The sequence below is a fragment of the Sphaerodactylus townsendi genome, linkage group LG03 (assembly GCF_021028975.2).
Source record: "Sphaerodactylus townsendi isolate TG3544 linkage group LG03, MPM_Stown_v2.3, whole genome shotgun sequence".
NCBI lineage: Eukaryota > Metazoa > Chordata > Lepidosauria > Squamata > Sphaerodactylidae > Sphaerodactylus > Sphaerodactylus townsendi.
In genome coordinates this window covers 113,973,817-113,988,735 of record NC_059427.1, presented here as the reverse complement: position 1 = coordinate 113,988,735, position 14,919 = coordinate 113,973,817, and the positions used below count along the sequence as shown (strand labels likewise).

General features: G+C 42.3%; 1 protein-coding gene across 1 annotated transcript in view; it reads left to right on the top strand.

The window, feature by feature from the left end:
• Positions 1 to 13,483, top strand: part of LOC125429854 (heparan sulfate glucosamine 3-O-sulfotransferase 3B1-like) — a 37,290-nt gene extending 23,807 nt beyond the window's left edge. Inside the window, exon 2 of the mRNA XM_048491384.1 lies at positions 10,271 to 13,483. Within this exon, the coding sequence (XP_048347341.1) occupies positions 10,271 to 10,889 (619 nt within the window). The 3' untranslated portion in view covers positions 10,890 to 13,483. The remainder of the gene's footprint in view (positions 1 to 10,270) is intronic.
• Positions 13,484 to 14,919: the final 1,436 nt, after the last annotated feature.

Below are 14,919 nucleotides of genomic sequence, written 5' to 3'. Positions count from 1 at the left end.
CAGGGCAGGGGGGCGTGTCCCCAGGCCTCGGCGACGCGCCGGAGGCCAGGGGACAAGGTAAGTGCCGGGTGGGGGAGGCGCCGGGAAGCTGCTGCCGTTCGCTCGGCAGCGGCTTCACGGTGGCATTTCCCCAAAAAGAGCGCTGGGAAGCGCTCTGGGGAAACGCCGGCTTCAGGCCAGGCGGGTGGTGCGAGGGCGGCGCGGCTGCGTTGCAGCTGCGCCCCCCATGCGAATGGCGGCCTGGAGATGGCGTTTTTACCGTCTCCAGGCCGCCATTTAATGCCCGTGCGGAAATGGCCTATGTTTGGCTATTATCACTATTATCACTTCGCTACTCCTTGCATGGAAATAGAAGCACCATTTCAGTAGTGACAACAGGATCAATTTGAGAGCAGTGTACTCTATACTGTCATTGGTCCATTATGCACAGCACAAATACGATGTCCTGAAGATGTCATTTTTTTAAAAAGCTGCCTCACCTTTTGTTTGGACAGCCCAGATAAAAAAAATATGTCAGAGGAGAAAGAAGCTTTTCCCCCTGCCTGTCACTTCTTCCCGCCTAAGTTTAAAGCTCTCACATTCACCATTTTATGGTGTTGCAGGCATTTGGATCATGGACATTTTCCTTCCTGTTTAGCCTTTTATTCCTGAATAACATGAGTCAAATTTGTAGCAGGCCTGAACACAAGCAACAGCTACATGGAAATTAATCACAATGTCCAAACTTTGCCTGCTTTTTGTAACTTTTTCCTAATTCTACATTCCTTCTTGCCACTTGAAAAGCTTCTGTGTTGCTCTTAATTTCTCTGGATTGGTTCTTATTGAATTTAAACGTATGCAGATACCTATTAGTATAGCCAAATGGTGTGCTTGTGCTGACAATCTATAGTGTTAGTAATGTTCATGCTCTCTCCCCCTCTCCGCTCTGGGTACATCGGTTCAATCACAGGTGGGTCAAAAGTCACACTTGCTTATTTTATTGAAAACATTCCCTGCATTTTCTTTGTAAAGTAAATACCAGGTTGCTGACAACTTTTAGTAAAAACAATTAAAATGTTATTCCAGTGCAGAGCCAGGGGGGTAACCACAGGTGGGTATACATTACCAAGAAGAACAAGTAGGGACTCAAATGGTGAAAATATAGTATGAGATAAAGAATACATCAATACAGAATAAATGAATGAAGTCTTGCTTTTATGTGGACTGATGCAATGCCCATTAACAGACAGGAAACTAAATGAAAATATTTCTCATCTCTCTACCTCTCCCCTTGCACTCTCTTTAGATCTTAAATCCACGAGTAGGGAAACCCTTATGAATAATACAACTGCAGGAAGTTAGGAGATCAATGCAGAACCCATTTGGGCTGATAGCATCATGGTCTTGTTTTGGTGCCTGTCATTGTGCCAAGTTAAACAACAACAACAAAAAACCCATTGCTCAAATGGGAGAAAAGGTAGGGGAGTTCTTGAGGACTCCATGTGTTCTGCCCATAACTACACTCCCGGCCCTGTTTGAGGTATGCTGTGTATGTTCGTGAAATAGCTGCCCTGGGGATAGGTTCAAACACAAAATAATGATAAATTTCATAAAATGTCAGGAGATTCCAAGCATCCTTCTACAATGGTGGCAGCTGTTTCCAAATAGACACTCCTTACAAACTGACTAGTACATCCATATTAAAAAAATAGTTCTGGGAGGTGATAGAATATTAATAGGATTACAATTAAGTAATGAAGATCAGAAGATTAATGTGACTTGGCTGCTTTATTTTTGCCTTCTCTCATTGACTCCATTTGTGTTGGACTCACTGTGTTTCCAAGAAACCTGTTCCCACTCACTCACTCACTCACTCACTCCACCACCACCTCACTCCTCCTCCCTCCTCCTCACTCCTCCTCCACCTGCTCCACTCACTCACTCCACTCCTCCTCCTCCTCACTCCTCACTCACTCACTCACTCACTCACTCACTCACTCACTCACTCACTCACTCACTCACTCACTCACTCACTCACTCACTCACTCACTCACTCACTCACTTATTTACGTACGTTTTTAAACCGCCCTCCCCCGGAGGGCTCAGGGCAGTGTATATCAATATCAAATATAAATACAAATATAAAAACAATCTACTAACAATATTAAATTCACAGAATTTAAACAATTTAAAATTTGCAGATGGTGACTTATCCCAACCCCATTCCCGCCCACGGGAGACCTGGGTGGTATGAGGTTCAGATGGTCATCCCGGCTAGCCAAAAGCCTGGCGGAACAGGTCCGTTTTGCAGGCCCTGTGGAAGGTCCTGCAGGGCCCTGGTCTCCTTAGGGAGCCTGTTCCACCAGGTAGGGGCCAGGGCAGTAAAAGCCCTGGCCCTTGTTGAGGCCAGCCGGATCTTTTCTCCCTTTCACATATACAGGAAATAATTCTAGATTACTTGGCTACCCCACTGACCAAGGAGTGTAAAATGAATCCCTGATTGTGATGACTGTCTAAAGAACTGTGGCACAAACATCAGTGAATCTAACCACTATCTAGGCATTGCTGCTTATTTTCCCTTTCCTCTCCTTGCAGGGGCAAAACGTAGTGATCTTTAAGTGGGGAAGAGTCCTGCAGAGGATGAGATGAACCCAGAATGAGCAAGAAGAACCAGATAGACTTGCTTATATGTAAAAGAGATCTTTGTAGAGTCAAGCCATTTATTGAAGACTCTAAGGAACCAAATCTATCTATCGGTGGGAGTGATGGGTGAGGCAGGTGGCAGTTTCACTTCCTGGCTTCTTTTTCAGAAGTACCAAAAAGGAAATACTGTCTTGACATTGCCTATTGCTACCATTCCATTCAATAAGAATGTTTGTCCGCTTTTCTTGAAATGCCTTCAGTGCTGCAGTTTTGCTAAACCTGTCCTTTCTCCAGACTGAGACAGAAATCCTTTACTGCCTTGTGGAGGAATTACAAGCCAGTTTTACTGAAGGTTGCACCTGCAGACGGCAGGCATAATTTCCTTCTAGCTATTTCATGTTTATTCTCAAAGTTAGATTTGTCTAACCAATTGTATTCCATAGTGATTACATCTTATGCTTGCGGCCGCTGCAACTGTAAAAGTGGAGAGGCTCATCTGTAAACATGAAAGGGATGCATGTAACAGTGCTAGCCTATCATGAATCTTCCTTTTCTGGTCCCTGGGTATAATCTGAGGGCTCATGATGCTGCAGTCTTGCTATAGCTAAGCAGCCTTGGCCTGGTCAGAGCCTGGATGTAAGAGATTATCTTGGGGACTTTGGACTATCTGAAATTCCATAGAAGAAAGGCAGAATAGAAATATATTTATTTATTTATTTTATTTATTTCTTATATTTCTATACCACCCGATCCCCGAAGGGCTCCGGGTGGTGAACAACATAAAATTCAAACAGTATTGAACAAGGAGCAAATCATAACATAATAAACAAACACATAGGCTCCATCCAATTAATAATCAATAAAACATCCTAAAACTTCATATAAAACAGTGGTTAATAATTAAATAGATAATAAATATGAATATAGAAGGACTGTGTTCATACGTCTGAAGGGGCTTAAGGCCTTGTGACTACTAGAGATGCTTGAGCCTTGTTTCCATCCTGTATGCCAGGACAGTTTTTTGACGGCTGGTCATCTATTTGTTGACCCATGCATGACTTTGTGGCGGGTTGCTTCACTATATTCCCTCCAAACAGTGCACTTAAAAGCAACTGGCTTTTATTGTATATGGTATGTTACAACCCAGATGAGTTCATTTTCCCTGTCCTTGTTCTGCTGCTGCTTTACTCAGAGATACCTTAAAGACTAGCAACATTGATTTCAATATGAACTTTCAGTTAAGTCAGTCATAAAGAAATGCTTTTCCTTTCTTTTTTTAAAAAAACCCTACCAATTGAAGTTCCTGTAAATATTTCTTCTTACTTAGGGTTGCCATCTACTGGATGGAGCTTGGAGTTCTTGACGTACAAGTGATCTCCACACACCCCTGGAAGAAACAAAAGCTTTGGAGGAGGGATTCTATAGACACACATCCCTACTCAGCTCCTTCCTGCGAATGCATGCCAAAATCTCTAGGAGTTTCCCAAATCACATACTCATTCCGCACATGCAGAATAATGCACTTTCAAACTGCTTTCAGTGCTCTTTGAAGCTGTGCGGAATGGCAAAATCCACCTGCAAACAGTTGTGAAAGTGGTTTGAAAACGCATTATTTTGCGTGTGCGGAAGGGGCCATAGAGTTGGCAGTCCCATCCTTAACACTATTCAGGGCAGCCAGTCTGTTTCAGTTAGCAGAGTTAAAAGGTGCAAACCTGTTTATCAAATAATTCAGTGCCAAACTGACCAGACCTAGTGGTAGGCTCCCATCTGAAGAAGAAGGAGGAGTTGGATTTATATCCTCCCTTTCTCTCCTGTAAGGAGACTCAAAGGGGCTTACAAACTCCTTTCCATTCCCCCCTCACAACAAACACCCTGTGAGGTAGGTGGGGCTGAGAGAGCTCCGAAGAACTGTGACTAGCCCAAGGTCACCCACCTGGCGTATGTTGGAGTGTACAGGCTAATCTGAATTCCCCAATTAGCCTCCACAGCTCAGGTAGAGTGGGGAATCAAACCTGGTTCCTCCAGATTAGAGTACCCCTGCTCTTAACCACTACCCACTACTGCTCCTGATTGCATGGCCATCACTAGTGTGTTTATAGTACTGCTTAATTTGTTATTCATCCCATCCTGCAAATAAAATGTGCCAAACTACATGCTTCCCACAGCAGGGCAAGTCTGTCCAGTGAAGGCAGCCTGCAAATCTTTCTATTCGCTCTACTACGTAAGGTTTAAGTATATATGATGGAGAAAAGTTAAAGTTGGGGGCAAACTAGGAACCTAGGATGGCAAAAGGTACTAGGCTTTTACTGTCTGGAAAAGTATTATGGAACTCTTAAGCTGAGTTATTTCTTAATAGCAAGACATGTTCCCTGCCTGTCTTGGGATACTACAACTCCCTCAGGTTTTGCTTGACTTTTAAAAAAAACCCAGCCGTCAATATAGTTGAGTGATACTTTTTCACGAGGAAGTCATCTGCTAAATTGCAGGGCAGTAAAATGTAATGAGAACAGCTACTTCAGAATTGTTTTTAGTGGGAGATCATAAAAAGGGTTTGTTGTCTTGGGGTTCTCAGTGCAGTAAGAGAATGAGCCAGTGAAAAATCTGTGGAAAGGAGGACTTGAATCATTAGTGGGCATATGATACATCCTCAAATTTTAAATACTAAAGTAAACTAGTCTTTTTAAAGGCTGGGAAAGTTTCACACAGAGCTAGCAAACAATTTGCTCTGATAGCCTCTTGCATTCTGGTGATTCTACACTGCATAGCTGGTATGGAGTATGAATCTGAAAGTTGGCTGCCTTGTTCTCCCGGGTATCCCTGTCTTGTAGTGATAGCAAGAAGCCAGCTATTCCTTAAAAAGGCACAATTTGACTCTGGTCCTGTGTTCTTGTTAGGGTATATTGCTTTGTCAAGTTGAACAGCTGATCCTTATTTTATAGGTGAACAACTTCTGATGTGCGTTTGGTAGAAAGATATTTGGAAGGCTCACGTCCATCACTGGGGTTCTCAGATTGGGGTTAGGGTTAGATTTAGGCACAGGACTGTAAACTTCCAAAGGTATTCTTATTCTGTCTCTTTTGATTTGAAGCCAGTTGACTTTAATGGTGGTGGTGCTGACACTTCAGGAATACAAATGAGATGGATTGGTCTTGCTTATGTAGGAATTTGATTGGTATATGAAACAGCAAAAAAGATTCTGCATCTGATAGAGTTGTGTAGATATAAAATCCTGGAAATCACTTTGATACCCTTGAGCATTGTGGTAAAATGAATACAATTTCACATGTTTATTGTAGTTGAAATAATTCCACCCTACAAATCTCTGCCCCCTTACCCAAAGTTTTACCATCCTATCAGCCACTTCTCTTTCCACTTTCTTTCATTTGACCCCTGAGATTCTTACTAGTTGGAACTACCTTTCTTTGTGAAAGACGGGCTTTACTAGAATTACATTGGATCTTGCCTTTCTAGTCCAGTGAGATTTCCCTAGAATTCTTATTAGAGGAAACAGAGAACAGCCAAGCATTTGTGAACACTGTACCCAGAAAACCTAATTTTAAAACCTAGGTGAGCAGAATCTTGTAAAGTAGGGCATATTTTCAGATTGTGCCCTTCGTTTTCATTGCAGACTTTGTTTCAGTGTGTCTTTCAGTTTGTTGCATGTACAATGATGAACTGACATTGTCCTGAAAAATACAGGATACTGCAACCCAGGGCTGAAGAACTTGGTTGAGAGACCACTCTGTTAAACCTTAGCTGTGGCCCAGTCTAGACATGAATACATCCTCATAGCTGCCACATAAATAAATTTAATATGCCATATTTATAATACTATATTTAAAATAATTTAAAAATGCCATGAAGGTTGAATCCTGATAAAGCCTGCAGTATGGCAGATTGAGGCACTCTTACTTTCCCCTCACGCATTATGTACCAAAATGTCTGCTTCCTCTGCAGCTCTTTCGGAAATGTGTATGTGCAGGAGGAGCTTTGTGCTGCATTTCCAAGTAACTTTAAAATGGCAGCGGCATCCTCATGGCAGCCATAAGGACTCTGTCACATCTAATTTTGCCCTCAGTCATGAGGACTTGGTTTTGCCACCCCTTAAATGGGTATAAAAGTGATGTGTCTCACAAAGGGGTCACCAAGGCAAGCAGAACAATTGTAAAGCTGTTTGTAACTGGCAGTGCTGTGTAGATAATGACAATGTTGGGGAGCACAGAATGCTTCCTTGGCTAGTTACAAGTAGCTTCTCTTCTGTGACAGGATCTGGAGGAATTCAGTACAATTTCTGTGGAGAAAACTGCCCAGTCCCATCTTACAGGGAAAGACAATAATTTTACTGGCTTCTTGAGTTGGCTACTTAATTGTGCCCAATTTATAACTGTCCTTCTCAAAATTGTATCCCATTATTTTTGAGGAGGAGGTCAGGTTTACACTCCAGCACTGGCTCTATTCTGTTCACTCCCTTGTGCAATTTGTAAAAGTATCATGACATGTCCATAATCTGCCATGCTTCTGACAATAAGTAGCAACTCTGCATCCCATGTCTTGGATATAGTGAGTTATCACTCCCTTCTCCCCAACAGATGCACAGAAAAGTGAAGTTCCTGGGAGCTAATAGTGGAAAGAAATGACCTATTCTATTCATATCATTTGTTCTTTCAGCCCAGTTATGACAACCTATGTCCATATCTTTAGCTTTGAAGCATTAAACATTAAACAGTCGTGTGCTTTTTGGCTTTAATGATCCTACTAGTCTCTTGAAATTGAATGGCATGCAGTAGAAAAGGCAAAGGCCGTTTCCGCACGGCCCATTTATGACGGCCTGGGGGCGCCAAAAAAGGCGCCCCCAGGCGTTGCAGCAGCGGCGACCTGACTCTTCTTCCCTCCCCCCAGGGCGGCGTCAAGCCGCCCTAAACAACAACCCTTTAAAGGGTTGTTGTTGGGGAGGGAGCGTCTTCCCTGCGGCGCGGTGCGAACCGCGCCGCCGGGAAGACGCTGTCTCCCGTCTCCGCCCCACTCACGGCGTCACAGCCCCGCCACACTGTCCTCCGACCTCCAGGCGACGAGGAGGACACCGTGAGTGGGGCGGGGGAGGGCGCAGAGGCGGCTCCGTGCGGAGCAGCCTGCCCGATCTGCCCGGCCTCCGGCCGCTCGTTAGCAGACTTGCCGCCCCACATGCGCCCGCCCGCACTCTTGGTGGCGTGGGGGCGGAAGGAGGCCGTGCGGAAACGGCCAAAACTTTATTTGTGAACTATAAAATTAGGCCTGCCTAACAAGAAAGACTAGTCTTAAGGTGGTATTAGAAAAGCACCATTCCACATTTTCCACCTCAGACCACTGATATTCCTTAGTGAGAAATATTTGATCAGGAAATGACTAAATTCTCTGAACAATTCCATTTTTAAACTAAAGCAAATCTTTCCCTTAACTTCTATAAAGACCATAAATGTCTCTGCTACCAAACTGCTAACTTTCTAGCATTTCTTGGTTCATCTCAGTGGTACCAAAATGCAGCATTTCTGTTGCCTTACTTTGAGAACTTGTTTGTTGTGCCTGCTGGCTTGTTTGTAAATCAAACATAGGAGCAGCATGTAAAACCCTTGTCATCTTTATCTCCCTTCTCCACCTCAGACCTTCCCTCAATTTTCTTTATTGAAAAGTGTCAACAGATTAGTCTAGAGTCCCTCTGTGCAGACAAAAGCTGCCACAAAAGGCATTAGGCTTCAGCTATTGGATTACCACGTGGATGCCTGTCAATTGACTTTGTAAGAGTATCTGTCTTTGGACTGTTTTTTACATTAGTCTTGAGAGTCCTGTCTGGAGGGTCCTTTCTTGAGGAATGTATGGTGGTAAATAAAGGAAGGTGAACTGGTTTTAAGGTTTTAGGGTCTGAAAACACTTGGGGGGGGGATTAGAGCTATTGGAGTAAGAAGACTTTATTACATTAGTGTAAGTGGTTAATGAGCAAAGCAGGCCAATCCCATATGCAGTCTAAGTATATTACTTTACTTATGCACATCTTGTGGAGAAAATATTCTTCAGAGAATTACTTGACAAGTTGCACTCTTTTGTTGCTTGAGGGGCATGGGCTGTGCTTGTAATGTCAACTAAGATAACTTGCATTTCCATGTTCAGATGAGCTAATTAAAATATATGCCTAGCTTCCATCTTGTTTTCAAGCAGGGCTCTTGGACTTTTAACCGTAGCCCTCCTCATTGCTTATCTGCACACTATACTTTCTGTCTTTGGGTTGGGTTGCCAAGCAGCCTCAGACAGGATGAACCTTCATACATGCTGGGTGGGGTGCAAGAGAAATCATCAATGTTTTAAAGCAAAAATCTTACATCTTCTTGGTTTCTCATAGTTGTCATTTCAACTGAGCAGTGGTAACTCCTTTCCAAACCAGAGATGCGGCTTTTTATTCTTGTAAATGCTAAGCTTACAAACTTCCAGGTGGGGACTGGAGAGCTCCCAGAATTATAACTGATCCCAAGACACTGAAGCTCAGTTCCTCTGGAGGAAATACCAGCTTCAGAGGGTGGGTTCTATGGCATCACATTCCTACTGAGTGTCTTCATCTGCCAGAAATGTGATGTCATAGTGTGCCCTCCAAGGCTGCTTTTCTTCCAGGGGGGCTGACCTCGGGGGATTGGCTGTATTTGTGGGAGCCCTAATGTGCCTATAAATCTGAATGTTAGACAGTGATTGTCCAATGTTTCTAAATTGAGCCATATTTTAAACATACTGGCCTGCGGAAGTTTTCTTGTATAAATGAAATCTTCTATTTTGCTTGCAAGAGTCATGGCACAAGCACCACTGTAGCAGTTTATGGCATGTTTTATGGATCATAACTGGTTGACACATGAACACACACTGGAAGTTGCTCAGCCAGTACAGCATGGTTGCATCAATTTATTTATGTGATCGATCGATCAGAACTCCAGGATAAGTTGAGGCCTGGTTTTACTCTTGTCTGTATTTGGAGTCCCAATAAAGAACAGTTTCACATGCAACCCTGTACTGACTTTAAAAAAATTATTTTATTGGTTGATTGTAGATGTGTGTGCACAATGTATTATGACCGCTAAAGAAGACCCTATGGGCTGAATGGTTTTGGTGGTTTTTATAGTGCAACCGATTGAGCTATCTTATGTAATTCCTTATCTATATATGTATTTACCTTTTGAGGCTTAAGTTTTTAACTCTTTCAAAGTACTATTGTACTTGATAAATATTCTAGGTTCCTTGGTTGGGTATAGATCCACTTGTTTGTTGGTTTCATAGTGCATTATGCACATGTAGTGATTTCCTGTAGAGAAAGTGCAGATTTGTTTGTCTAATTTCTACACTTTTTGTATCATGGAAAGCTCAGGAATCACAGGATCTGCTTTCAGAAACTATTTAGTACTTCAGCTTGTGCAAAACTGTTAATTGAACAATGCTAAGTTTAAGTACAGGTCTGTTAATGTTTGGTTGTATATTGATGTGTGTGGCCATTTAGACTCAGAGAGCACTCTACCAAAATAATGCACTGTTCCTCCCAGGCAAATCAAGTCATCTTGTTAGGAATTTAAGACTGTTTAAATAAATGACACTCTGTTTTCTAACCAATCTATTCATCTCTCCCTCCTCTCTTTGGCAGAGATTTGATGCCAAGAACCCTCGATGGGCAGATCACCATGGAGAAAACTCCCAGCTACTTTGTCACCAAGGAAGCACCTGCTCGCATCTCTGCCATGTCGAAAGGCACCAAGCTCATTGTGGTGGTGAGAGACCCGGTTACCCGAGCCATTTCTGACTACACACAAACTTTGTCCAAGAAGCCCGACATCCCCACCTTCGAGAGCCTGACCTTCAAAAACAGGACTACGGGCCTCATTGATACCTCCTGGAGTGCCATTCAGATTGGCATTTATGCCAAGCATCTGGAAAATTGGCTCCTCTATTTCCCTATTGGGCAGATTCTCTTTGTCAGTGGGGAAAGGCTAATCAGTGACCCTGCTGGCGAGTTAGGCCGAGTCCAGGACTTCTTGGGTCTCAAAAGGATCATCACAGATAAACACTTCTACTTCAACAAGACCAAGGGCTTTCCGTGCCTGAAAAAGGCAGAAGGCAGTAGCAAGCCGCATTGCCTGGGCAAAACGAAAGGGCGGACCCATCCAAACATCGACCAGAAGGTGGTCCAGAGGCTACGGGAGTTCTACAGGCCTTTCAACATGAAGTTCTACCAGATGACTGGACAGGACTTTGGCTGGGATTAATGATTAATATGGAAGCACTTGCCAGAGTTAATCCACTCATTCAGCTTGCTTCTCCCTATATATGTAGATAGGTCGATATGTAAAATGTACAGAAATCTATTTTATAATAATTTATTTTTAATTCCTAAGCAATTAATTCACTAAGCTGCCTAACCACACTGTAGCCCATAGCTATGTTTTAACATTCCACAGTGTTGAATCTTTACTGTGCTCTTGCTTTTTGGTTGCCTGGTTCAGTTTGTAATGGGAAAGTGCTTCCATGTATTTTCCTAGCAGAAATTTAATATTTTCTTAAAAATGCAGGTGGGTAAGGGAAATTGATTTTTTTTAAAGCACAATTTTTTTCCAATACGGGTACTAGGCATTTTGAAACACTTTTTGTGCAAAGTCCTTCAGGTAGCATCTTCTGTCTTCCCTCTTCACCAATCACTTTATATGCAACAGAGGTTTTAGTTGACATTGAAATAAGAGCCTTTGCAAATTATCTCATGGAACTTGTGCATTAGGACTAGCTTAAGCAGCTGCCCTTACAGGTGAGTGTGACACATATGTGCAAAAAGATACACTCTCCAGCCATATAGCTGCTGCCTGCCCCCCAGCTGTGTTTCCCTTGGTCCTGCTTTTTCACACAAGCTTTGCAACAAGGTGTAAGCTTGTTGCCTGAACCTTCGCCATTTCTTTCTGGCAGACTGTGTAGTGCAAACAGACTTTCTTTTCATTTAAGCAGATTTCCTGAGCTGACAACTATGCATATTTGTTGAACTTTTTCCAGAAGGAACAAGTTAAATGTGAAATGCTTGCTTAGGGCAAGTCATGGTGCAGTTTTTTTAAGGTTTGTTTCTAAATCAGTTTCATGGAGGAAGGCCATTTGAACTTGCTTCTGGTGAGCCATTCATCTGTGTAGCTAAGTGTGAGTGCAGCATGTATTGGGGCTGTATACAGCTGGATAGCAAGCAGAGTTCATCCCTGTGTTCAATCATTCAGGCTCATGTGAGTGCACTCTCTTTCTCTCCCACTCTGTCAACGATTTTTGAACATAAACTTTAGGCAAAAATAATAGTACAGAATTGAGGGGGGTGGGGGACCTGTATGATAGAAAGAGGATGTATTGCATAAAGCCTACTGTCAGAAGCAATGGAGAGGTGCAGGTAACATATTCTGCCTTAACCTCACCAAAGAATTCCACAAGTTGTGCATGTGCCTAGCAAAGCATATTTGTCAATGGCAAAGTCATGGGGTGGACAGCATGTGGCCACTTCGCCGAGTATGGTACTAGTAATTGAGCTGTCAAGGTGTAACAATGGCAAACTTGAGGGCTTATGTGTCTGGTTAACATTAGACTGGGCGTTCTGCAGTAGGCCTGTGTATACCTCTTGTTTTTCACTTCTCTTCACTTTGTGCAACAGATTAACCACAGGTCTTTGAAGTGTCCTGAACCTGGGTGCTTGTATGGATTAGATTGAGCACCACAAACAGATTAACTTTTTAAAAAATTTGGAGACACATTACAATAATTGAGTGACTTAGGGGGCTGTCTGTGGAACATCCACACAATACAGTGTGTGTGTGTGTGTTGCATGTGAACATCCCATTCCCTTTCATCATAAGGATATAGATTATCAATAATGCCTATCATTATTTGCAGTGCAAATTTCAGCAGTGTTTATAATGTCTTGACTTTAATTTGGAGTTGCACTGTTAGTCTACTACTGTTATGGTGGTGGTAAGCTTCACAAATGCATACATCTTCTAATAAAGCAACACTTGCAGACAAGAAAATCTTGCATCTCAGTTTTGGGCAAAGACAAAAGGGGTTCATCATGTAAATTTTGGTCTCCTGACCTCTCAAAACCATTTGATACTATGCTGAAAGATTTGTGAAACCTTCCCATTTATTGCTGCTCTTTGTCTTCAATTATAAAACTGTTCTTGGGAGTTTGAAACTACAGAACTTGGGTCACAAATACATATTTGAATCTGTTTTGTATTCTAAACCTTCAATTGTACAATGTCACTGTGTCAACAGAACATGTTTTGAACAGTTTTGCAAAATAAGAATGTCAGTGATGAATATCCTGGTAATTCTTTGTTAAGTGCTTTAAGTGAAATGCTAATCCTGGTTGAGCAGCCCATACCAGGAGAGATTAAGAAATCAATTAATTGATATGGTTTTACCTATACAATATGGCAACCACAAAGGGACAGTGTACTATATGGGTTTTGAACTGCCATCAGCGGCCTCGGTGGTGTTGCTTCTTTGTTTGGTTCACAAGGGGGACTCAGTCAAACTCAGAGGTGTGGTTAGACTTTTTTTTACATTGTAACATTAATTTATGGTTGAGTTTCATTCAGTCCTGTATTCAGCTGTTCAGTATGTCCAGATATTAGCAATATTTTGTGTTCTCTGTGACATGGTACATCTTAGACTAGTACACTTGTAAAGAAAAAAAGGCAAACAAAAACTTGTAAATGGAGTATTTTGTGGTATGTACAACACAAATTAATTTTACACAGAGAAAGGTTTCTAGGAAAACGAAAATTCAGATAATTCATACTATTTCTTTTTATAAAGAAATAAAATATATTTTACCAGATCATGGCTACCACTTTTCTCTTGAGTCAAGGGTGAGTGTGGAAATATATGAGATCTTTTTGTACGCTGATGGAGCTATGGATGTCAAGAGGTGCCAGCAGTCCCATTAGTGATCCAGAAAGCCACAGATGGAACCTGGCTCAGTGGAACTGGACTGTTTTGCTGGCAGGGGAACATTTGTATGCTTGTGTGTTTTCAAAAGATATGCCACAGAAGGTGTGGGAAGGATGAACTGAAAGAGCACTGATGGGCAGGAGGAGGCTATCTGGCCTGATGAACCCATCAGAGCACCACAGCAGCATCCAGTCACCTTTGAGAAGGGGGATGAGTTGTTTGAAGGAACACAGAAGGGGAGTTGAGTTCTGCCTCAGGGAAAGAACAGTGACAGCCCAAGTCTGGCTCAGGAAAAAGAGCAGACAGAAGGAAGGGTAGAGCTATTTAGCTCAATTGTTATAAGAAGAAGAGTTGTTCGAGCCCACTTCTTTCAATCTTTAAGGAGTCTCAACGTGGCTTAAAATCACCTCCCCCTGCCTACTGCAGACACCTTGAGGTAGGTGGGGTTGAGAGGGTGCTGAGAGAACTGGAACTGTGACTGGCCCAAGGTCACCCAATAGCTTCATGTGAAGGAACAAGGAAACAAACCTGGTTCACCATATTAGAATCTACTCTTAACAACTACACTATGAGGGCATATCTCTGTTCATGAGTGCACCTTGTACAATGTAATCTGACTCTGGTGGAAAGGGCAGGCTGGTATGGGTAGAATCCTGTGTGTTAGACAGGATCCAACCTAGTGACTAGTTTTAAAAAGTTTGCTTGTGCCTGAAAGAATGGCAGAAAAGTCTATTCTTGAAAGTCTAAAGATTAATTTTTTTATACCTCAGTCAAATTTCTACTTTGCCTCTCTGGAGACCTTTGCTGCTGGTTTGTTCCTTTAAAACCAACCTGTAAATAAACAACTTCTTAGTTGTTTATATGTTAATTCAGCCTCAGTGATCTCAATAATCTTGTGCACCACAAAGTTTACCTCACAGCAGCAAACCCAAAGCCTATACGCTTCCTACCTGTAGAACATCTGGAAACTGAGGGAAAGGTTTATAGTTCAAAATGAACCTAGATCCCAAAGATCTTAGGAAGCTGTGTGCATCTCTTCAGTAAAAAAAAAGGGTTATCACAAGCACCTATTTAACAGCCCTCCAAAGACAAGGGATTGTTAGGTTTCTACATAAAGAGTTTCCTATTTTCTCCTCTTTCTTACTTTTCTCTCCCTTCTAGAGGACAAAGATACAGCCCTGATGGCAATAAATAAATATCTGGACCTGAATCTTCCTTCTAGCCTCAGGTAGAACTGGAATACTATGGCTGAATGTCCATTACAGGAAGTTGAAGTGAAGTCCTCGGTGACTATTCAGGATGCTGCAGATTTTTTAAGAGATT